This window comes from Pholis gunnellus, assembly GCF_910591455.1.
Source record: "Pholis gunnellus genome assembly, chromosome: 10".
Classification (NCBI taxonomy): Eukaryota; Metazoa; Chordata; class Actinopteri; order Perciformes; family Pholidae; genus Pholis; species Pholis gunnellus.
The window spans coordinates 22510977-22537041 of record NC_136537.1 but is presented as its reverse complement, the minus strand read 5'-3'; the positions used below and the strand labels follow the sequence as shown (position 1 = coordinate 22537041).

The 26065-nt window shown below is 40.7% G+C and overlaps 2 protein-coding genes across 4 annotated transcripts; one reads left to right on the top strand and one right to left on the bottom strand.

Moving 5' to 3' along the window:
• Positions 1-469: 469 nt before the first annotated feature.
• Positions 470-6928, top strand: pcgf1 (polycomb group ring finger 1; the record flags this gene model as incomplete). Of its 3 annotated transcripts, none has more annotated exons than XM_079167645.1 (9): positions 470-577; positions 1574-1679; positions 1774-1926; positions 2165-2236; positions 2962-3067; positions 3208-3250; positions 5263-5346; positions 6448-6528; positions 6799-6928. In XM_079167645.1, 9 exons carry the CDS (start codon positions 491-493, stop codon positions 6847-6849), a joined length of 783 nt encoding a protein of 260 aa, XP_079023771.1. In that variant the 3' UTR covers positions 6850-6928. The 3 variants fall into 3 exon arrangements, with proteins under 3 accessions (XP_079023771.1, XP_079023770.1, XP_079023769.1); XM_079167644.1 differs by having other exon boundaries at positions 491-577; positions 1577-1679; positions 5260-5346; XM_079167643.1 differs by having other exon boundaries at positions 491-577; positions 5260-5346.
• A 5601-nt stretch (positions 6929-12529) lies between these two features.
• Positions 12530-14179, bottom strand: lbx2 (ladybird homeobox 2; the record flags this gene model as incomplete). Its single annotated transcript, XM_079167933.1, has 2 exons — positions 13738-14179; positions 12530-12987 (listed from the first exon to the last, which is right to left on the bottom strand). The coding sequence occupies exons 1-2, from the start codon at positions 14060-14062 to the stop codon at positions 12530-12532; spliced, it is 783 nt and encodes a 260-aa protein (XP_079024059.1). The 5' UTR covers positions 14063-14179.
• Between the last annotated feature and the right edge of the window lie 11886 nt (positions 14180-26065).

The following is a 26065-nucleotide window of genomic DNA, read 5'->3' as shown; positions in this document are numbered from 1 at the left end:
AGCTGAATAATAAGCCAATAATGTATCTATGTTGGGGGTGAAGCATTTAATTTGACTGGGATTTTCACTGCCTTAAAAACCCTTAAACCATAAAGATAATGTTGGCTAATATTATAACACATTTTTGAGGGTTTATAAAAACCTTAAACAGAGGAGATAACTAATAGAATTGCAATCTATTTGTGTATCCATTAATTAACCTGAAAGCTGGCGTGAACCCCCACAAATGTAGAGCAACCCCCCTAAATTTGCACCTCAAATTGTTTTTAGAAAAATAAAGTGAAGGAAATAGGCCTGCACGCAGTGCACGTGACTTTATATATACATTTTTGTTCGGCTTGGTAAAGTGTCTTTTTATTCTATATTATATTTGTATTATTTTTTTATTTTTTATTTTTTTTTCTCGCTTACATTTTGCAGTTACCCGCCTCCTCCAGATTGTACTAAAGGACACTTCCGGTTTACCCGGAACTACGCATAATTCCCAAAGATGGCGGAGCAAGGTCCGATGGCCATAGCGATGCGGCTACGAAATCAGCTACAGTCCGTCTACAAACTGGACCCGCTGAGGAACGAGGTGAGTGTCCATGTAGTACGTGCTCGTCCGCACTGGGGCGGACACGTGCGGGGACCTGGAACCGCAGCAGAGACCCAGCTAAACAACACGCGTGAGCGGGAGAGCGTTGTCGTCTCGGCGGCGCTGATGGAGAGAGAGGAGAAGCAATGCTGAAGCGCTGTGAAGGGAGCTGCGTTTGCGCATGCCTGAACGGTTGGGTGTCCACCCGTGTTGTTCTGGTGCAGCGTGCCGAAATCCTGTCAAGAAACTTGTTTATTTCACTCGTGTTATGCCACATATTCAGCTGTATTCGTAAGTTTTCAACTTGGGAGTTTATACTTATTTCAAGCGGTGTGTGTTTGTGTTTGAACCGGGACGGTAACGGCCGCTGCCCTCCGCGACTTTATCACTGAACGACGAAGTAACGGCGGTTTGTTTTTCGAGCTGCCGTAGGTTCGTTGTTTTAACGGTTTATACGCGTGACGTTCGTCTCAAACCGTCTCCATCAGTCGACATAAACGTGTCAACATTTGACGTTGTGTATGATAATCCAGTTTTTCCTCCTGGTGGGAACATTTCTCATTTCCTGACGTCTTTACGTCATTTGACAGACATGGACAGGACTACTACCTGGGTAATTACACCGACTAGATCCTGGTTCTGTATTGAAGTCAGTGGAGGAGACGTTTACAGTAAAGTAACGTAATATGGTAGCTAAATCCTCAATATCTGGCCGTCATAACACAACTTTAAATCATACATTTCTATGTCATAAAATAGACACCCTGCGCATTCAGTTTGTATTAAAAGTAGCTACAAAATAAGTTTTCTTTTGACCAAAAAAGAGAGCATTAACCCAACATAATACAACTATTTTTAAAGTTATTGTTAATGGTTCCATTGTATATGTTTTGCTTTGAGTTCAAGGCTTGGTTGTGCTCATTACACTTTGTTTTGGGGGATAAATTAACATTAGCTTTGAAAACATGTAAAACACCTTTTTTGTCATCCGGACAGGAGGAGGTGAAGTTGAAGATCAAGGACCTGAATGAACACATCGTCTGCTACCTGTGCGCGGGTTACTTCATCGACGCCACGACGATTACAGAGTGTTTGCACACCTGTGAGTATGAACAACAATAGTTTGCACGTCATTAACGCGACTGAAGACAAACGGAGTGAGAATAAAATGTCTCTCCTTTCTTTCTGCTCTACAGTCTGTAAAAGCTGTATTGTGAAATACCTGCAAACAAGCAAGTACTGTCCAATGTGCAACATCAAAATCCATGAAACACAGCCTTTACTCAACCTCAAACTGGACCGAGTGATGCAGGACATCGTCTACAAACTGGTGCCCGGACTACAAGAAAGTACGTAAAACAACAACTGCTGTCTGTGTCAGTGTGACCGAAATGATCAGCTCTAATGAGGGCTAATATTCAGAGTTCTGAAATAATGTTTAACTAGTAACACATTACAGCTGAAGACTAGATCATTATTGACAGCATCAAACATTGTAAATACCATATTTCTTTTGGGATATTTGATAATCAGTATTGTCTTTATATCTGTCGTGTTTGTCTAATATTAATCTCGGCGTTTGAACAGGCGAAGACAAGAGAATAAAGGAGTTTTATCAGTCACGTGGGCTAGAGAGAGTCATCCAGCCGACGGGAGACGGTAAGTCTTCCACTTAGTGAAGTCTCAGTGTGTGATTTAAGGTTGTGTGTACTGGGATTGAAGAGATCAGTGTGTGTTTTAGTTCATATCTGTGTGACTTATTTGGTGTTTCTCTGTGATTTCTGTGGTGTTTGTTTTCTGAACGGCACTTAACCAAAGTGGCAGTACTGTGACGCATTTAGCAACACTTTATGAAAATATTAGAGTTAACAGCATCTTGTCAACAGTATACGTCTGTTTAACAGTCTTTGTTTAATTTTTTGACTTTTCTAGCTCTTCATTTTCTCTCTCAGTGATTTTGATTTTGATGTCCATCAAAATCTGACATTTTGAAACGATTTGGGGACTATTTTTGAGCAGTGATACTGATGTCATGCGGTCACAGCTGTGTTTAACAGTTCAAACACAACTCAGCGAATTTATACATGCAATTAAGCATGCTTACAATACACATCACATCACATCCTGTACCCTTTCTCTAGTACCAGACATGGCTTGAATCAAGAAATGTAGAAGTTGTCGTGAAGTAGCTGTAGGTTGAATCACTGTTAAGTTTTTATCAGTTGCAGATTGGTAATATCAATGTATGCAAGAGTTTAACAAACAGTTGTTTGCTTCAGTGGCAGGTGATACAACTGAATGTGCAGTCTGTAGTCTGCAGCTATTTGCTGCTCTGTTTCCCAGTCAGAGACATGCTGATTAATGTTTATTTTCCTTGTCTCCAGATGCTATACCCGATGCCACAGGTCTACCATACACGAGCTTCGACCATTCAAAAGCCCACTTCTACAGATACGATGAGCAGGTGTCGCTCTGTTTAGAAAGGCTAAGGTGAGCTTTTGTCTCTGGTTGTTATCTTTCAAGTCATGCAATGAAGATTAGCCGGATCAAATGTAAATGAAATAAGCTTTCAAGTTAAACCTGTCTAATATGCACGTTTCAAAACTGTGTGCTCTGTTTCGTCTTCACAGTTCATCGCTTGCTGGAAAAGACAAGACGAAACTCACTCTTCAGGTGAGTCATACAAACAGTCACAGATTTATTCAGCGCTGTATTTCAGTTCAGTCTGTGTACTTAGTGAAATTGCCGAGGTGGTTACGGATGCTTTCAAAACGACTCGGCTCACAGGTTTGCAAAAACATGTCTCCGAGGGCCCATTTCTGAAGCCCGAGCAAGTAATTTTCTACCCTTAAGTGCTAAGAAAATACATGGCACAGTGACATCTGCAGCAGCAGCAGAATTCACTCTGCGCTGGTTACTCTGGCTGCCTCATATTCACGGAGAGTCGGGGATAAGTGGGACGAGCACACCAGTGAGGCATAGAATCATTCTTTATTTTCACCACCAAACCGCTAATTTCTCAGTAACTGGACTTTTTCCAATTTTTTTAGAGTGAATTTCAGAATTTGAGAGTGTGTTGCCTGATGACAAGACGTCTGCTCAGTGTTTGTGGTGATTAGTGCCGACTTGTAGGATTTAAGATTTGTAAAAGAATAATAAAGACACGTTTAATATGTTGAACACTATTTAGCAGACAGAAGAATGTGCTTTGGACACAAATGAGGTGCTAATTATGACCGTGGTCCCATTGTGTTCATAAACAGTATATAGTAGTACGTATGTTCATTCTTACAGTCTCCTGATGCCTATTCACACAAATGTACATCATGGCTGTTTGAAACACAGCTTGTTAAGCAATTTCAAACTCACTAAACTGAAAAAGGTGCCTACCTCGTCAGTTATTGCCCCGTGTGGCTGGATGCTCCTGACAGGCCCATTTGTCGAGGGACGTGTGTGTGTGTTTTATTGTATAATGCTCAGATTGTACTGAATCAAAACTTGATCAAAGATCATGGGGGCAGAGCAATCTAACTAAAGCGCAGACTGTGTTAAACTCACTGCCCAGCCAACATCGCTCCTCATACTGCAGAGGCTTTATTCAGCCAGCGGAGGGCGCTGTTGTTCAACATGTGCTTGTGTGTAGTACCTCAACGCATACACATTTGGGCCCAAATCAAGAATTCAGATTTTGTATGTTTTGAACTGTTTTTATCTCTGTCAGATTTGATATATTCTCAAATCTCAGCACACCAGACCTTCAGTCATTTCCCTATGTTTCCATGGGATGAAAGCTGTAATATTAGGAGAAGAGTATCTAAAACTAGAATAAAGTGACGCAGGATGTGAACATTAGTGGTTTTGGTGACGTGTTGCTGGCATCGGGGGGGCGTCATCTTCCACCAATGTCCTCCATAAAAATGTGAAGATTGAAATGTTGTTTGTCTAATGTTACCTCGTGTAATGGAAACATCTTTGGTTCCATTCCAGACTCTCAATATATGCAGTTTTGTTTCCGTCTAACCTCTGTGAACTATTAAAAATAGAATCAACATATTGACTCTCAGCCTTTTTGTTACGTGCTGTGCTCTCTCCCCTGCACCTCCATTCATAACCCGATGGTTTTACCGAGGTGGCTTTTAAAGAAATACTGTCTTTCACTGCATTCAGGCGTAAAAGAAGGAAGGAAAGCTCTCCGGCTTCAGAGTGTAATAAGTCAGATGGGAGTGGAAAACGTCGAGCAGTTGGCTCTAAATGTAACCCGAGTGTTTCCTGTGGAAATGTGCTCCGTCACCTTTTGTGACAGTAAACTTTGGACATTATAAAAACGACGATATTTGAATGCTGAAGTGAAAAACGGTAGTCTGTAGCAAATCTAAAGAGACGTTTATAACTGACACGCTTTTTACATTATCTGGACAACAAAACCGAAAATGTCAGTCAGCTACAAGTGATTGAGTGAGTGTGTTTCCGTGGTACAGCTATGTGTTGCATATCGGGGTGAATCAAGCATTTTAACCTGCTTTATTAACAAGAAACCCCGCTAACGTGCTCCATAGTTGCAGTAATAACAGCTGAGTTCAGCTGTGCATTATTTATTGGAATGACCTCATTCATGTCGTCATGTCTTCATCATATTGTTCGTCATAAGTTTGTTCAGTGGATGTTTGACTTTGTCTCCGCAGCAGAAGTTCGTCCGGTGTTCTGTCCGAGCGGAGGTGAGACACCTACGGAAAGTGCTGTGTCATCGTCTGAACGTGGAGAAACACCAGGTCAGTCAATACTCCTCATTGAGCCGATAAAAGAAGACGTTGTGGTACACGTGACATTCAAGATTCGTCCATTTATTTGGCTTATGCTGATGAGGATAAATGTGTGAAACGGCTATCGAGCTGCTTCTCGCGCTCTTCAAAAGACAAACTACATCTTCTGAGATAATCCTACATCTTACATGTGAACATCGACTGCTGCTACTCCAGTGGTCGGCTCGGGGACGGTGTCCTGTTGAGACTGGTGACATTCAAGGCCCCTTTGTCATTAATTCAATATTTATTGAGGCTTTATTGGCGAAGACTTTCCCAAATTCATGTGTGAAATGAAACGTGTTCCCACAAAGTAAGACTGATTCAAACAGAAGAGTACGTTTTGATTGGTTAGCAGATGTTTGGGAAACCCTTGTGTTACATGCTTGCATCAGGGCCAAGATGCAGTACGTTAAAGATGGGGAACCTGACAACACAAACTCTTGTTTTTTTGTTAAGACGGCCTACATTTTGCCGATTGGTCAAGTGCCGATCATACACTCTTAAGGCACTACCGTTGTTATTGGTCTTATAGAACGGTCTTAATTACTGAGTTTACCATAAGTCCATTGTGTTGGCCTTGTGTGTTAGATTTGCACATGTTGATCTTAATACGGTTAATTAAGCAGAATCACGACCGTAAAGAAGCAGCAAAGAGCAAAGCTCTGTTGGCTTTCGACCCTTAATGGCTCTCAAAGTCCGTCCTCGTCTGGATTTCTTCAGCCAATGAAGTCGTCACGTTTCTCTGGTGACTCGGCTCTGTGGGGTGAATGGATTTCCTGTGACTTCCTCTGTGTGGAGCTCCGTCGAGGTGCTTTTGGGTTAAATCCTCCATCAAATAACGTGTTTTCATAACTGTGATTAAGCCACGGTCACCAAAAGAATCTTTGTCTTGTTGACATCCGTCTTGAACCCAAATTGTGTGTTTTCAGTTGGGGGGGTGGGGTGTGTGTATTTGTGCTTCCTCGTCGCATGTTTTACGAGCAGCAAACAGGTTTTGTCATATAAAAAATAATGGCAGATGTTGCTTTCGGATTCCCCTTCACATCTGTTTGTGTGGTCTCCCTATAGGTCCAGATGTTGTTCAATAACGAGTCTCTGCCCGATCACATGACCATGAAACGGTTATGGCTCTCACACTGGTTTGGCAAGGTACGGTACAGCCGCTGTTAGCCAGTGCCAACTGCACATTCCTTCAGTTTCTTTGGAAAGTCACCATGAAGTTCATTGTAGATGTTGTAGACATTTAAACATCATTTTAAATGAAATAAAATATTTCCATTCGAGTGATAGTGAGACGTGTTGGATTTGACACATAATAAAAGAATAACTTAGTTTGCTCTTTTTGACAGATGTTGAAAGCTCCGTAAAGTGTTTCCATCCCACATATATATATAATATTTAAAATCTTTTCTCCTCTAGGCCCAACCTTTAGTTCTTCACTACACCATCAAGGACAAAAGGACCAGATAGGACATGTTTTCACTCTGAGGACAGCTGTACATATTTTGTTCAATACATATTCTATTTTTAATAGTGTTTGTGTACATATACTTATTTTCCTTGTTTTGTATTTTTGAAAAATAAATTTTGAAATGGGAAACTAATAGTTTGTATTACTCGTGTGTGTGTGTGTGTACGTGTGTACGTGTGTACGTGTGTGTGTGTGTGTGTGAGAGAGAGAGAGAGAGATGTAGTATCCTCAGCCTTTTAAACGGGTTTTATAATATTAACACAATTGAAGTGTGCTTTGACTTTCTGCAGTTTTATTTCACTTATATTTGAATACCTCAGTAGTTTTGTCTTTGTCTTACACTAGCTTTGCAAAGAGTAAATAAGTTATTGGTTTAGTTTCTAACCTCTTGCGATCTTTGTCACAAAGTGTGATTAATGATGTCGTGACTTTCTATCCTAAGCCGACCCAGAGTCCCCCCGTAGTACGAGTCGAGGAAAAGAAGTATGCTGCAGTGAAATAGAGATGATCAAAGTATTTAACATACAGCAAAGATACCAAGTCAACTTCACCCTGCAGCTTCTTAATATCACATCAAACCTACCAGCTGTCCTCCAACATGATGTCATTCATCTTTTTAAATGTTTAAATTCAAGCAGCTACTCATATTTGAGTGTGCAGTGACTCTGGTTTCTCTCTGTTGTGGAGTTCTTGAAGTTTTTCATGTTTTATTGTTTCAGAACGATGAATTTCAGCAGAAGTAACTATAGTCTTCATCAGCGATCATCAGAGAAGTTGCAAAGAAATCTCTTCCTCGCCCAACTAAAGACCGTCTGCGTTCTGCTCCATTCTTTACGAACCTGCTCTGTCAACTTTCACAGTGACTGAGTGAATGGTGATTCTGGACGCTGACTTGGCCGTTGTTATCTTGAATCCATTCCTGCAGCTTTGGGCTTCATGTTGGAGGTTATTGCCTGACTGGAGAATACATCGTCTCTCAGGTTGCAGTTCTTCTGCAGACTGCAGCAGCTTTTTGGGCCTTCTTGGGTTTGTTGCAGAGACGCATCTCCTCAGTAAGAGGCTGACACCGCTGGGTTTGTGCTCTGATACATGATTCTGGTGATGCTGCAGTGAGTAATATGATGATCAGAAATGCCACTCTGTCAGTGTCCTGTACCCGCCTTCTGGCAAACACTGACCACATCATGAGTCTAGCAGTAGTTTTCTGCGTCTCTTATCTGGACCGTGTAACTCGCAGCTCCTTCAGGTTCCAGATCTCTCAGCCTGCTCACAGATTCACAGCTGTGCTGTTCGCTCCATATTTATAATGGACTTCACTGTAATCGAGTGATATTCAGTGAACGTGTGACAGATTTGTTTGTGTTGTGTGTAGGATTTGGATGCAGGTGCATTTTAGATTACACGCTCACTGTGTAACTTCTAAAATCTGTAATGATTTAAATACAAGTCAAAGCATTTATTCATTTTTCTTTTAAAATATTTGTACTCCTTTTTTAAAATCAATCTTTTGTTTTTTTCTTAGATATTAAAAAGGCCTATTTTTCGTTCCTACAGTGCCTGAAAACTAATTTACAGCCACTTATACAATATAGTGGACATAGTCTACAGACAGTATTAAAGACTTAGTTTTTTAATTAGAGCATTATTACACCCGTTTTGTTGTTGACTTAAAGGAGCTTAAACAATGTGTCGTTGCTTTGACATAAAGCTGGGGGATTTGCAAGAGACAGATTTCAACATGAATGGTCAGAATTGATGCAGAGATATCTAAACTTTTCACCGCTAGCATTAGCTGATCTCCAAAAGTGCTGGAATCTACATTTCCAATAATACAACTCAACAGCATCTTTAATGAGATGGCATCTTTAAACTCCACATCCCCAGTTTAAATTTTTTTTGTCTTAGATATCTCATCAGGCTTATTGTTATTGGCTTTAGAAAGTTCCTCCACAGCCACTTATAGACATTGACACAGACGCAGTGAGTGGAGTGAATGCCCCTTTAAGCAGCACATCGCACACGCCTGACATTCCACCTGGTGTTTTAAATATTTGTGATACGCTAACCGGTGATATTTTACTGAAAATGTTTGCTAGATTAAAGCACTGTGAAGCCTTGACAAAGGATCGCTGTAGTTTTGACACCGTTTCAACATTTCTTCAGAACTAAATTTCTCTCCCCACCTTCTCTCTTGTACGCAGCTCTGTTTTACTCTGACTGTGGAGATTATCCTCCCAGTCTGACACTAGGTGGCACACTCGGTGCTCTTCAGAGGTGAGGCCGGAGGGAGGCTTTGATGTGTGTGATCTTGTCCAGAGAGAAAGGAAAGGCTCTGATGACCTGACACGGGTCTGATAATGTACACAAGCCTTTCTGAAGTAGAGCGTGCTGCTGCAGCCACAACATTTCAGCAACGCCTTGCTATGTTGCACGTGTGACATCTTGAATATCCTTTTGAGGATTTTTTTTTAACATTGGGATAATATTGTGTCGTTGAAACAGTATTTTTGTTCCACTGTACAATATCAGTCTTTGGGGTTTTTTTGTCTTAAGGTCAAAGGTTAAGTGAATTTAGATTTCATATAAAAGAAGACTTGTTTATCAAGGGTAGAGCAGTGTTCCATTTTCCTGCAGAGGTCAATAACGTGGAATAAGGTGTTCTTTTTAAAGGACAGTTGGGGCCGACATTTTAAAGTCTTTTTTTTTTTAATCAAGTTTGGAGATATTTCTACAATCACCTTCAGTTCATTTAAACCTTTAGCTGTTCCAAATCAGGCCCCTGGCCATGTTTGTAAATGGCGAATAAAATGAACTCCCTGTAAACCTGCACACCAGTCAGAAGCATAACACACACACACACACACACATGCATATTATGCGTTTCCTCCAGCCACCCTTATAAAGCCTGAGCAAGTCCCTCCAGGGCACTGGTATGTTGAAAACACAAGAACCCCTTAAAGCTGTGACCTTTTAGCCCAAAATAGAGAATTTCGGGTTCCTGTTGGACCGTTCAGTTAGTTTAATTTTTCTGATCATAACACATTAGAAAACTCTATCTAAATGTGACCCCCCCACACACACACACACCCAACAAAGGGAGCCCTGTTTTGGAGAGCTCGTTTGTATGATTCACCTGAGATTTAATGCCATTTTAATGAAGACAGTCAGCTGTGAGGGTGAAATGCTGATGCAGTCACTCAATGTGAGAAATAAAAATAATAAAGATAATAGTTAACCGTGTTTTATATGAAGTTGTTTAAATGCTTTTCAGTTTTAAATTTCATAATGAAAGCATAGAATAAAACCGGAAAACTATAGGAATGTCAATGAATAAATTATCACTTTAGTATTTTTGCAATATATAAATTAAATATTATAAATAAAATATAGTTGAATCATGACTTCTCCCGTTTGTCCACTGACTTGTATTTAAATGTCCATGTTGTCCCTGCTGCCGGTGCAGTGGCTCCATAATAAAAGGCCTACTTGACTTTTCAACCTCCACGATTCCAGCCGATTACTTCTATTGTGTGCACCAGCCTGTTTTTCTACCCACCCCAAAAAAAGAAGAAGAAAACGTCTGTCCTAACGAGCCCTTTAGTTCCCTTTAGCTCTCAAAGTCTTGATTTTTTTTTTTTTTTCAAGCGTAGGCTATATGTGGCAGAGAGAGGGCCTGATTTCATGTTTGCATTGCGAAAATGATTTAAAATATCGGTTCGATCGGCCTTCTAACTTGCAACTTTATTAAGATTGTAGGAGTTTGTATTTATTTTAGTAATAACAGAAATTCAGAGATTAAATTAAATTAAAAAAATGCTCATAAAATACATTTTAACGCCTAGCAGCCGAACATTTAGGTTGTTTTTCTCTCTTGAATATCCACTACAGACTAATGAGCCTATACTTCCAAATGAAATACAAACTGTGTCCAAGTCTCCAGATGAAGAATAAAATGAACTCGATGGGTAACGTGACACTTGACTCGCGCACAAAAGGAGCTAATCCGTGTCCCGCAGACCGGTTTATACTGAACACTATACATACTCTTGTTTTAGTATAAATGTATAATAATGTCAAATATCTACGAGAACACCTCATCTCTCCCCTCCCACGCACGCACACTAACACACGCACACACACACTCACAGCAAACTGTTACAAATGGTCGGCCAACAGCAGCAGCACGCCGTATTTCCACTGCCTCCCATTGAGGTTTATTCATTAGGATCCTCACACTAAGCCATTTGCTATTCATGGGAGACTTCTCTCTCTCTCCAAACAAACCCGGGTCCAGAGTGGCAGATGCGTGCCCATTATTGCCCGCGGCCCGGTGGAAGCTGTTTTATGTAAGGCAAAGGCGGGTTAAGCTAATCAATCATGTCGACTAGTTGTGTTAAAGACGATTCAGAGGAGGAGGAAGAAAACATATGGCGCAGGGGCTGGGCGCAAGCTTTTCTTAACACCGCAGCCAGACCGGGACCTTCTTGTGACAAGATGCATTCAAAGCCGGCCGAAAGAATGGGAATAAAGGCAGCTAATTGAAGTCCCGGCACTTCCAGGCTGAAAGCAGGGGTCAGTAATTCAACAGGGTCAGTTTTTACCAAGCAGAGCAGATTTTTTTTGGGGAAGGGGTGTGCATATTTTAAGTATTTGCTTAATCTTTCAGGACAAATCCCTATGTTATTATATTCTTATACAAGTCACTTTATGTGACTTTATCTACAGCATTCCTGTAGAAAGCATTTGGAGTTTACAGGCCATCTTTACATATAATATATAATATATCTTTATGGATTTAGTAGTACATGTTGTTCTCCATATTGTCTGTTACCGTCTAAGCTATTAACTTCCCTTTTAAGTGGCATTCATTACGGTGTAATATTATTCCTTCCAATGTGTCATCCTTCATTTTTAATTTGGGGTAAAGTTAATGCACAATCACAGGCAATCGCGCCGAGAGCTCCTTGAAATATCATATAACCTTTATTTACATAGATAATGATTAAATAGAATGTTACAATAAAATTATCGCATATGGATGTTTGATCTATGTACAGAACTCAGAGCGTGTAAAAGTGTGCAGTCGATGATAAGTGATGCGTCCTTTGCGCTGCGAACAGGCCTGCATGCTTGCAGAAACACTCTTCGCTCAGAAAGAAGAAGAAAATAATAATTGTACACTTCAGGAGGGATGGCGTGACACATCGACCCCGGGCTGTGCATGTACAAACAAACAAACAACAAAGGGTGATTTAAATATTTGGCAGATCCGATTCCTTTAACAGAAGAATACCAAGAAATGACAAGCAACAATAATTGCACAACTTTCCACCCCCCCTCCCCCCCACGTAAAAACGGACGTGAAAAAAAAATGTTCACACAATGTTCAGTCTTACTGTACCATAACAGTTTGGGTTGTCTGAAAGGAAAGCAGATATTCCTCAAATACGGTGGAGAAACCTAAACGACAGACTTGGAAGGATTTACAAGTCCGATTAATAAATTAGTTTGAGAAAAAAAAGAGGAGAGGGCAAAAAATATCTTGAAATGTTTTTAAATGTATATATTCTCCTTTTTTTGTTAATATCCGTGCAAAAATGTTTGGGAAGAAAAAAAATTTCCCCTTTTTTTAATATTCTTTTTAGTTGTTGCTTATGAAAAACACAGGCCCCCTGACTGTCAATCGTCCACCTCGATTTCCTCGTCGTCCTCCGAGAATTCATCCGTAGTTTGGTCTCTGGATGAGGAGGGGGACTGTGGGAAGGCCCGGTGTCCTTGGGAGGTCGGGGAGACACTGGGCGACCTGGCCTCGGGGCCCCCACCCTCCTCAATGCTCTCCATGCTGACGAGCTTCTGCAGCGTCGTCGGGTTGATTTTCTTTAGCGACTCCACGTCCGCTTTCATCTCCTCCAGGTCCCGCTTGAGTTTGGCCCTGCGGTTCTGAAACCAGGTGATGACCTGCGCGTTGGAGAGCCCCAGCTGCTGCGCGATCTGGTCGCGGTCGGCCGGAGAGAGGTACTTCTGGTACAAAAACCTCTTCTCCAGCTCGTAAATCTGGTGGTTCGTGAAGGCTGTCCGCGACTTTCTCCTCTTTTTCGACGTCTGCCTCTGTCCGAACGCGTTGACATGCTCGCGACCTTGGAGGGGTGGAAGAAGGGAAAAATACGAGACGAATGAAACAACTGCGAGGGTCACTCAATGCCCCCCCCCCCCCTCCACAAAAACCACAGCAACAACAGAGGACTCTGATCAACAGGCCTGTCCTCGGTTTACACGCTTGGTTTTCTCTTTTCACTTAAAGCCAAATATAAATCTTTCCTTGATTTCAATTGTGACGAGACACATTTTAAGAACTTTGCTGAACTCCACTGAGCTTGTAATTTTAAAAAGGCTGTCACTAGTGTTACACACATAGAAAATATCACCGAAAGTAAGTGAAATAAATCATCAAAATGGCGTAGAACCATATTTTGGGCCAAACAAACATTGTACACACTTATAATTGTTTAACAGACATTCACATGATCAGTGTGTGATCTACGTTTATCTGTCAGTCTCTCCATTTTCATCCACCATAGCTCTGCATAGAAGTACAAGCCATAATGTCTGGTTTACTTTTCGACAGTACGCTGAGTATATCGGACAGTTTGCTCAGTTTAACAGATCTTATGCATGCACATTGAATGCGTAAATTAGTCCTTTTCCATTTACGCATTCCGATACAGCTGTCCGAGCGTTTCCACATCTAAAGTCAAAACAAACCCAGCTATGTCAGCTGTGAGTCAGCTGTGATCGTGGCGCTCGCTTCTTTTCAAAACCCGCATTTAATCAGTTCCATCCATCTGAAAACGTGTAGTTTTAAATATAGAAATACTGAATGTGTTTACCTTCTGCTGCCTGGATAACGCTGACTTCCAGCCCCTTGAACGTTTTGCTGGCGAGCTCCTCCAGCGCGCACAGCGGCGACGAGGGAGTGGTGATCCCGTTCCGCGCAGAGTTGGAGCCCGTGACTTTCTCCAGCACTCTGGGCGGACAGATACTGGCGACCGACTTCTTTACCGAGGGTTTGTTAAGGATATCCTCAATGCTGAACGGCGTTAAAGGCTTGTTGGAGTTGGCCGGCGGCGGCAGCTGGTCCAGGGGAGCCCGTCTCCTCTCCTCGCCGCTGGACTGCAACACAGAACCTGCCTTCATGTCTTTACTGGAGGTCATCGCAGTCCCGAAGAATCGCTGCTTCCAGAAAAGTTGATTATTTCATTCAACTGGCAGTTTTCCTCGGCGTTTATCGTAGACCCCCCTCTCTATATGTTGACACTCAAAGCCGCAACTTAGCTCGCCTGAGAGCTTTCCTCCAAAATAACCATGCTCCGGGCGTAGTTTGAAAAGGCAGCCGGACTGTATTCCCCTCAGAGAGTCGCAGTTCCTCTGCCGAGCTCCATGTAGATCTTTAGGAAGTAACGGACTGGAGGGGGGTGAATCCCTGCAAGAGTAAAAAAGCTGTGTCAAGCAGCAAGAAAAAGAAAGCGACCGCTAACGAGTTATTGTTGATTGGGCGAAGTTCAATTAGAGTAACACTACACTACTTGCTGACCCGCTGCTGCGTCTTAAAGGGCCGGACCGTAATAACTAATTGGACGTGGGGGATAGGCGGAGTCTGTTGCTGCCGAGGAGAAAGATGCCCTGAATGTTTATGCATCTGTTTCCCTCTGCTGGTGTGTTCTGCTAGAAAGGGAGAGCTGATGGCCATTCAAATACTGCCACCAGCATCTTTGCATTATGGAAAAGTTTTATAGGAAACAGTGAGCCAACAGCGGTCTCCAGTCGTGATATTTATTTAGTCATTTTCGTGCGTAATTACGCATAGAGCGGTATGCGTAAAGTGCGCATTAGGCGCTGTGTTGTACGGGAATTTGGCTTAAAATAGCCACAATGAGCACATTTACGGACCTGACTGTGAAGTCTATTAAACTGATTTGCCTACAAGTAAACAAAAGCGGTTCATGTTTAACCCATTGTTCAACACGAAGGCTGATGGATTTCTGTTCTTCTTTATGACAGCAGATTGGTGATATGCTTCTAATCTGAAACCAAAAATGTATGTATATTTAAATAATCATATTTATTTCCTGTATCACTCTAATACCCACAAATAGTATAAAGGTTTCATTTCTGAGATAGTATTATTATTATTGTAAAAAAAACAAAAAAACATTTCAGGGTTGAATTTGTTTATTTCTTTTTGTTCATGCTGCTTTTTTATGTTTTATAATTTCTCCTCGGTATATCACACGCGCCATTGTGACCCTGCAGGTACAATCCACAGTTCCACTTCTGTAAATGAATGCGTAGCGTGAAACAAGCGGATAATAAAAGGTGACGCCGTGCTGTTGCTCAAAGTCTGAGGACGGAAAAATGTGATTTTTACTGATGAAGCTTTTAGGATGTAAAGATGGAAACGCGTAGAGAGACTAAACGGGGACGAGCCGGACGCCTTGGAGAGCGGCAGGTACGTCTGCTCAGAAGAAACACACCGCGTTGTATTTAAGGCTCGTCAAATTCAACGCATTTAGCTGTTGTAGCCACGTGGGTCCTTCATTCGTTTTAATACATTCTTAGAGAATGCACATAACATGTAGGCAGAACGAAATATACATTTTGCAGGTGTGAGAAAAATGCAAAGGAAGTAAACTCACGTTTTATCCGCGAAATAGAACAAAAGCGTGACAGGACAGTAAAATATCTCAATTGAGCCTATATTTTAGCATCTTAATTAAATTCTATATGTGCCAACTTCTGATAGAAGCCAGAGGCTCAATAAATCTGGGGAATTACTAGTTTAAAAAAAAAAAATACAATCTGATTATTCTGACCCATTTGGAGGAAGCCTGCCGCTCAGGAAGCCACTGCGGAGAGTCTTGTGCCAACAGGAGCATATGGTGACATTGGTTTAGGGACAGAGTTATAAAACAGCAGGAAATTCTATTAGCTGCCTTGGAGGTCCACCCTTTGTGGCTGCTTTGAATATATATTTCTCCATAACAAGCAGGAGTGTTTGGGATAAATTAAATTTGGGGATTCGGACGGAAACGTGCACCGTTTTGATAAAACGTGCAGGTAGCTGAAGATTTCCGCTGGTCTGAGCAGACACGAGGTTTACCTTGACACGTGAATTCACAATTAGTTTGAAATGTTAAGGGGATTACAGAACAAACTTTATGTGTTTTTGTTGTTGTTGCACAATTGCCACATGAAGAAAGGATTATTTAAAAACTGAAAATAAACAAAGACGTGTATTTGCCAGAATTAACAGAGGTTCAGATGGATGGCATATCTATTTTATTTTCGTTTGGTACAATAGAGGATCAAAACATAATAATTTGACATTATCCTTGCAGGCCTCTCTCATCCACACTGGTCTCGTGATTACGAGAGGGAGGGAAAACCTGCTGGTTTTATTTTACTGTCAATTCTAGATTTGATGTCCAGAACGATACAAGTGCACTGAAGACCATCTGGACCTGGCTGCTGTAGATTATTAACCTCACATTTAGTTTAAGCGTGAATGGCCCTCAGACCTCCCCAAACACCGGTCCACTGGGCTTTACGGTCTGAAGCGAAGCAGCCGTGGTCAGAAAGTTATTTTTATTCCTTTGGTTTAATTTAAACGTTAATTAGAAGCAGAGTAGCTGACATCATCAATCACTAGCTCTTAAGGGATTTAATTGGATGATTTGCTCCTATCAGTACCGGGCTCCTTACTCCAGAAAGTAGTGCGTTACATTAAGCCACTTTCAGAGACTATTATTAGATCTTTTTTTCCTCTTTGTGAGGAGCAATTTATCAAACAATCCCGGCCTCTCTTGCATTTAAAAACCACTGGTCCTAATAATCAGGAGGCGCAAATGTGCAGTGTTCGTGTCATCCTTTGGCTCGATAAAATCAAAGCAGAGGGAAAACTCCCACCCGGTAAAGGTCAGCCGAGCTCTCTGTCATTAATCACCAAATTAATTCCGAGCGCTCCGCAGCGAACATCAGGGAACGTATCCGATTCAGCCACCGGAGGCTCGAAGAAGGTGGCGACAAATGCAACAACTGCAATAATAATCCTGAACATTTCATTTGTTACAGTGCTGTAACGCGTTACCGCTCATCGCTCCGTGCAAAACAGCTGCGAGGCTTACTATCAGAGGTGTGTGCAGCACAGTTGTTGGGGAGATTCTTTTTAATGCATTTTTCCAGATTTTGATTAGTTGTTGAGCGTTTAAGACAAAAGCACACATATTTAAAGTCTATACAATAAACATTTGCAGGAGGTGGACTTTTTTTTTTTTTCTTTCAAATGAATCTCTAAAATAAATGTAAAAAAAAAATCCAGGTTACAAAAATCTAATACAAAAGTTCTTAGGGATATTTAGAAATTAAAGCATATTATAAAGGGGACATATTTCAATAAATTAGCCTCCAAGGTCATCATCGAGCACCACAAATATTATAAACATAACAAGTTCCACTGGAGACAAAAAGAACAGAGTTTAATAAGGTCACAATCAAATCAGCGCTGGTAACTCTCTCTGTCCCTTTCAGATGCTTTTAGGCTTATTTCTTGGGAAATGTGTTTCGGTTAATTATGATCTGTTTATGTGCCGTGATGGTGGCGTTTATGTCTCCAGTGCTGTTGTAGAGAGGCAGCTCTCACAGCGCAGCGTGTCGTCCTGTATTATGAAACAAAACAGCTGTAAACGCCTCTCGGTATAACATGATACAGGAGAAAGCTGCCCAGGGCGCTGTGGGTGTTTGTTTCCATTCTTAACCGGCTTGTTTCCACTGTGAAGGACACTGCGGCTGAATGAATTAAAGGGCCGGATCAAGGTGTGTGCTGACGAGGATCCACGGCAGTTCTGTTAAATTACCACTCTTTTTTAATTTTTTTAATTTTTATTCTGAACAGAAAGTAGCTGCTTTTCAAAACGTGGAAAAAATGGAATATTAGAGTCAAAATACTGTTATTTCAAGTGGCATGCAGGCAGAAAGCCACATAATAATAATAAAAAACAATACGAAAAATAAACATGAGAATATTTTGGAGACTATATATTTTAGTAAAACAATAAAAAAATAAATATATGCTGTTTATTTCACGCGAGGGCTGTGTCCGTCTATTATCACGCCAATATCAAATTACGAGATTGTCAGTGGACAGTATTCTGTCCAAGCTGTCCTCGAACGCACCTTTTCAGTTCGACGTCGCGGCGTCTGCTGAGACGCTCAGGTGTTCATCTTCTCAGCAGCTTCACTCTGTTTTGCAGGCGACGTAAATGACGTCGTCAGTTCTCATTGGCTGTCGGTCTCCGTCCAAGGCATTCCATGACATCATGTATCCCCAGTGATCTTTTGTTTCATTAGCTTTCATGCTCTGGTCTTTATATGTGTCTGCTGTTAATTGGATTTCTGAGGAGAAAGTGAGGAGCAATTACTGTTGATGGACAGGATGTTATTGTGTGATCCAGACATGCAGCCCATCAAACCAACAGAGAGAATGTTGGGACCCATGATATCATTTTAAATCACCATCTCTTCTTTTTATTGCCCATTTGATCTTTGTTAAAACAATAAATTCCACTTTACTCAATTGGGACTCACAAGCTTATTGCCTAAATCCTATAGACAAATGACACCAAAGTTGTAACTATATAATTATCATCATCAATTTATTTACAGGTTCATTTCTTGATTAATCCATTCTGTCTCTAAAATGTCAGGAAATCTACAGTCCGAGAGCCAAAGATCATCGTTTTACTCTCACTTCTGACAAACACAAGGGAAACAAATCTTCAGAATTGAGAAGCTGGAAACAGTTCTTGAAAAAACTGAAACTATTAATCAGTTGTCAAAATTGTTGTCAAATTGATTTCATGATTAATTGACTGTTGATTAACTGACCAATCACCTCAGCTCTAAATAACACCTTTGACCTCTCGTCTTGCAAAAATTGTTCTCATGAGATATTCAAACGTGTAGCACTGCAACAGCTCAAACATAACAAAATGAAGAGCACTTCAAAATAGTAGCCTGCATGTTGAAATCAATTGATTTTTTAAAATAATGTCCCTGAGTGCAACACACATAAAACATGATGGAGATGCTTGAGTTACAGCAGCAAATAATGTGAATATTGATCGATGGATTGCGAGCTAGCTGTCAACATTCACATTTTCTTACAATATGATAGCTGACAATTACTCACGTTAATTACTGTGTATTTTTTACATTATGGCTGCCAGTTAATTACTGTGAATTTCACGGTACGTTTTTTTAAGAATAGTTAAAAGGATGGTGGTACGGGAGCTCAGGTAAAATCTCAGATTTTAAAGAAATAAAGAGAGAAATCCTTTGTTTTAAATCAGCTTTGCACGGCTTGCCTGACATCTGTCAGAACACAACTTGTATTCTTTTCTGTTACTTCATCATAATAAACTATTGTCATCCCTGTAAGTGCCAACATCATTACATATTTACAGTGTTAATAATTAGGTCAAAGACATGAGGTGATGCTGTTATAGTATAATGGCTGATACAGAGATCATGCACTACGAACTTCTCATATCTGCTTCCATCGTCTAGATGAATAAACTGCACAGATTTTATTGTGTTGTTCCACCACCACCACCACCCACTCATCTCCTCACACATCCTGAGCCGTTTGGATTCCCATCAAAGGCTGCGGAGATCCACAAATAAATAAACATGCTTCCAAGGCCCTCCACCCCTGAACACAAAGCTACTGTAGGCATCTGTGGCTTCATTGAGTTCACACACACACACACACACACACACACACACACACACTCCCACACACTCCCCCCCCGTCTCCAGGGAGAGGACCGAGCTTGTCCTCGTTTCTCTCTAATGACCCACCGGGGCCCATTTAAGATGATAAAGAAGGATATGTGGGGGCTTTAAGCAGGATTACAGCAGCATTAAGGCTGAATGCGTCTCCTGTTTGACTCTTGATTAGCTTCATTACTGCATAATTAGCCCAGTGACTGGAGGTACACGCCGTGGAATCTGATACCAGGCATTACATTTATATTCTTAGTGTGTGTGGCGTTTGTTGCCTAAAGACATCTTATCCAAGTAGAGGAACTAAAATGACCGCACACTAATATTGTTCTAATTATATATCAAAGCCGCATGACAAGTGGAGAAAATGAATTCTTCTTGTAAAGGGCTCTCGGTTGCTGTTAATCTTGGGACGTGATGATGGAGTTATTTTATTATTATTTGTTAATAATGAAAACAAACTGTGTAAAATCAGTATTTTGTTTGTTTCTCAAGTGATCATAGGCTGTTTAATTTATGGATATTAATGTAAACAAGCATTTAGCACCATAACAAACCATAATGGTGTGATTTCTTTGTTGTTATATTATTATATATTTTTGGGGGTTATTTGCAAACATCAGAAGCACAGTTCACTGACCATTTGACTATAACAAAATATGTTTATTTTATTTTTCCTTTCCTGTGAATTATTTCAGTCTTTTGTGAGATAAACCGACCGGCCTTGGATTCAGTTCATTATCTTTGTCATTGATTGATTGATTTGTTTCAGGTGTCCGGCACCATATGGGCCTACAAGACACTGGACAACAACAGCAAACAGGGCGGTCACATGACCAGTCGTAACGTACAGTTCCACAAACTGAAAGAAAGAAAAGAAAGAACATTAAATGTCAGTAACACAAAGGTGTAATTATGATGGATACAGTGTTCTCTGTCCTAGTTTATGCATTTTCTCCACATACGAAGGCAAACGTCGTATTAAAGAGCCACTCTGTCATACCGGCTACTCTCACACAAACACACATATACAGAGAGCACTTGAGCCAAATCTATTTATATAAATGAGTCTCGCTGAGTTGCTCTGTGATCAGGAGCGACCGCGACATGAACGCCAGAGCAAAGACCTTCATAACCTCTGACGAAGAGTCGTCGAAACGGCTGGAAAACTACTACAAACTCATACTTCTGGTACCTAAAAAAAGGCCCAAATATATAAAAAAACAAGTAGAGAAGTTCAATTCCAGGTCCAACCAGTAAAATTTATGGGAATGAATACTTAGTAGTGAGTATTGTTGCAGATGAATCAAAGTGTTGTCTCTAAAGACGGACAGTGAAATAAGCAACAACATAACCAGCACATGATACAATTATCCAGAATTAAACAGAGTTTACATGCTAAACTCCAGTCCACACACACTCTCATGCAATGATGTAGAAAAAGGCCCTGAGGATACCTCACAAACTCTTTCTGAGTCACTGGCAGACTTATTTATGTGTTGCCATTATACCAGTGAAGTACAGCTCTGACATTTCACTTGCTTCTGTGCAGCAACAGAAGAAAATGTTTATGAAACATTAAGACGCTCATTACTTGTCCATTGGTTCCACGGCTTTAGCTGTTAAATGAACCGAGAAAATGTTTCGTTTTAGTTTTTTCTGAACAGTAAAACAATGAAAGAGAAGCAATCTCACCCAGCATAGCAGGATGTTTGACTAAAGCCTGAACTGTTGTTTTCTAGACTGAAATAAAAATAAAAAAAGCCATGGACTCCACTCAGGACTCCACTCAGGACTCCTAAAGCCCATCTTCTCATGTCCCATATCTTGGCAAATGAAGACAAATGCTTGTGAGAGCACACCACGTTCCAGGGGAGCTTTCAACGAATTAATCACTTGCAATTCTACCCTTGTCCACTTGGGCGCCCCTGCGGGCCCCTGACGCAGAGCCCGATTGTGGGCTATGTAATGAGGGGTTTCGTCGCTGAACGCTCCTTTACGAGCTCCTCCAAAAACCAGAAAAAAAGCCATAAATGAATGAGTGAAGCCACCTCTCTGGAGGGGCGTCGTTTTCTTTAGATGGTGTGGCGCCTCGACCTCCGAGATCACCCCCTCTCTTCTAGCCAGTCTTCCTCTCCCTCCTCACATCAGGATTTCATTAAGTGGTGAGCAGAAAAAAAAAACCTCACCCCCTCCAATCCACTCCACTCCATCACCACCACCACCACCACCCCCCTCCTCCCCCTTTGCTCTCTCCTGCGCCACTTTGCTCCCAAACCAAATGAGGAAATAGCTCGTCTGGTCGCTGACAGACCTCGGGTTTGGCCGTAAAGATAAATGACCCAAAGTATTAAAGTTTAACACGTTGACAAAACCCACCTGATCTGTGGGATTAATGCAACAAAAAATCCATCTCTGGAAAAGAAAAGAGGGGGGGGGGGGGGGGGATGTGGAGTCACAGGAGACTAATAGCCGGGCATCGTGGAGGTCAAACTATATTTAGGAAAAGTGCACATCCAGAGCTGAGAGGCAGAACTTTGCAGAGACGTGTGTTGTGTCTTCGTGTGTGTTTGGGAGGTTCAGCAATTCCACAAAAGGTTAAAAAAAGAAAACACACACACATTCACAGTAAGACTTATTGTGTCATATGAAGAACACAGGGAGGGCTTTCACTTCAACACACATTAATAATATGATGTCATCCGGAGCAGAGGTTCTGTTTTTGAGCATTCCAACCTCAACAAAGTGCGTTCAGCAGGAACTTGAATAATTACTTTATTCTTATGTATTACTTATTACTTATTGTCATATCTTATTGCGCTTATTTGCTGCCATTATTAAATATTGTTTTTATGTACTTTTAAGGTGTCTTCCTGACCACAGCTGCAGAAAAACAGTCTAAAATGTCATTTTATAAACACATTTATACTTTTTTGATAAACTCCTTGTCTGAAGCTGTTTCAATGGGTCCCCCCCCCAAAAAAAACAATTCTCTAAAGGAAATGTTTGTCACATTTAAAGATACTTAATATGGGCAGAAAACATTGGCTACATTCAGCTACATTACAAATCCGTATTACTGCACAGCAGTTTACTCTAGTTGTTGACGTCTGTGGTGGATTTATGGCTTTACAAGCAGGGGAATGTGTGAGCCCGATGTAAAGATGCATATAATCTCATATGACCTGTGATCAGGAAATATGAGGTCATCTCCAGAGTACATTCTAGAGGTGGATGTGGTCGTTGCATCATCCTTTTGTCCGTGATTATTACTGAAGGATCCCCATGGGGACGGCGGTGATGGAGTTTGTGTTATCTTCTATTTAAAGTGGAGGTTAAAGGTGAAGGCACAGTGTATACTTTTACCTGTCAATATTCACAGCAGAGGGCTGCGGTGGGAAACTTTAAACATGTCACGGTGAGTCTTCATCCGTGTCCGCTCGTGGAAATGTTGGTCTGCTGGTATGTGGACTCATTTAATTTATTTGCATTTTTAACAAAACCCACTAGGATCTGGGGATAATGTGCAGCTCAGTATCAGGAGACGAATGAATGGAAATCAGATACACATTATACTCCTAAGTCCAACACATGTAATGTGGCCTTGGTTGGTGCAACAAATCGTACAGTCACACTTCACATTTGTAGGAATTATTTTTTTTAAACCAAATTTTACTCCACAGTCAGACTCTGCATAAATGATGATACAGTGTTACAAATTAATGTTTTATTTTTAAACAATAACTTCCCCGCTTTATCCCCCCCTGCTCACAAAAACAAAACAATGATACATAATAATAATCAATAAAGATATTTGAATAAAACACATAAATATAGACAACAAAAATGGGCGCAAAGGACATAACTGCTATGTTTATGAATTCTATGCTATTCATTTACATATATATGTTGTATAGGAGGCCAATAATTCTGCTCTCTCTGTCTGATGATCATCTCATGGATATTGTAACTCCATAATGTTGCATTATATATTTTCCATTGTGTATTTAAAGGTTTCACATAGCTTGTCATACCCAAGTAATTTAAGGTATTTATCAACAGCTATATATATATATATATGTATATAAATACATGTATATGTCTCTTAATTGGGCCGTGTTGTATTGTCAATCACACTTTGATACTTTTAAACACCACATGTCAGTGTCTGTTTGATGTATCCACTGTATTTGATGAATAGACTCTGAGTTGAAAAGAGCGGATCATTATTCATTCCAGACTGAAGATTTGTTCACCTCAGATTCGACGTCCAGCGGAGAGCAACAGGTGTAAAAATGATTAGTTGTAATTCCCCGTGTTTGTTTTGCCTACTTGGGCGACCAGATGGATGGAGGTATACTCACACAGGACAACATGACTGCCAGCAGTTTTAATCATTTTGAAAGTAAATGCAATATAGTTTTCTGTGATCGAGACCCAATGTGAAATGTGAATTCTCAGGATGCGGAAAGCAGCTCTCGCCTCAGTGGGATAAAACAAACACACTGCTATTTGGCCCAATTACGAAGGGCTTCATGGAATACTGAATGTGTCCACATTGGTGAAATATAAGCTATTAAACGAAGTGTATCGCAGCAGAGAGTGCAGCGCGGCGCTCACAGGAACATGTGTGGACGCTTTAACGCCAGCTGTTAAATTATTAGTCTCTCTTTTTTTATTTTTCAAAGATTCAAATTGAAATTAGATCCCTTTATTTCTGTAATATTTAAATTGTGATAAACCGTAGAAGATCAAAAGTAAAATCCCGTCTTCTCTTATTCATGCTGATGTCAGAAGCTTTGGGGGGAAAAAACCTTCTGATCATCAAGACGGCAGAGTTCCTGTAAAGATGCTAATTTCTTGTGAAAACGGACAAATAGTTACACCAGCAGAAATAATGTGATGCTTTCAAGAGACCCATCTCCCCAAAGTCCTTCTGACATTTGCATTGTTTTACAAATCACATTTTAAAAAGAAAATATGTAACAAACCTTTCCACAGTCACTGATGCACTGACCACTGACAATAAATGATATTTAATGATTTATTAACCTTTCGTAACACGTTTTTGTTTGACAAAGCGCTCGTACTTCTCCCATAACTTTCTTTTGGCTCCCTTCATTTCTCAGATTGAGATATTTTAATGGGCAGGAAAACAGGAAACGTAGCAATAGGGGGAAAAGAAGTCAGGAAAGCATAAATATTAAGGGAGTGAAAATACAAAGTAAGGTCTTGGCCCGACCTGTGTCCATAACTTACTCTGTTCGCTGTAGTTCATAAATATCAAGAAAAGGCTCATGAGCGCTGAAAAAAATCGAAACCTTTTGTCTGTTTTATTTTTATTTTCCAAGTCAGCATCACGAGTTTGAGTCCAGAACTAACAGCCAAACCATTTTCTGTTGTATGTGAGAAACTGAGCAAGAATCGTATCCAGTGCTGGTGGTTTACTGCCTTGAGCTCATCCACAGTATAATTAATCCGTGTCTGAACTTTTTCTGGAGTGTCCATTTCCAATTTTAGGTCGACTCTCTGGCTGTACGATGAATGTTTCTTTTTTTCCACAGTAACTCTCAAACGTTCCCTCTCCTCCCTGTCCCATTTAACACTGTCTGCCTGCATAAATACAATTTGTAGAGAGACAGAAATGCATGCATTCAGCCTCCCACTCCCAGTCACTTCCCCTATGTGATTTTATTCCCTGCAGTAGAGCCATTTTAATAAATCTCTCCGTTTTCCTCCGTTTCATTTCATGTATGTTTTTCTATTCTTACCATATTTTCCATGTTGTCGCTGTCATCACTTAAGTGCATCCCAGTTGTGGAATTGCTGGTCATATTGGTTTTGTTGGTAGTTTATTTCGTGGTTTTGCTGATAGATGGTTTGATTAATAAGTGATTGTGGATCACCTTTTCTTTTCTTTTTATTCTTGTGAACATTTCTGTAGGAGGAGCCTCTCTGGGAGCAGAACAGGTCTTATTGGTTGAGTGAGACATAAACCGGCGGAGCCAAAGAACTTCAGTTTTTATATTAGACTGAATCCAAGTGGAAGAGGCAGGGGAGAGAGGAGGAAACTACAATGATGTTATGAGTCCTAACGCCCTTGTTAAAAAGTGCAAACGCAGATTATCGGCCTGTAGCTCGTCTTACATGTTCTAACCAGCCTGAATACTTCTTACATGCAGTCGATGTTGGAAATGCAAAAAATTAGACGAAGAAATTGTGCTCAGACTTCCAGCTGATTCTGCTGATTTGCATTTAGTATCTCACCTCAGATATACATTTCATAACCACATATGTGGTTTTAGTATAACTCTTTACTTATACAACATTACAACATCTTCTATGAATTCCATTCAGTGTGTGTGTGTGATGTTC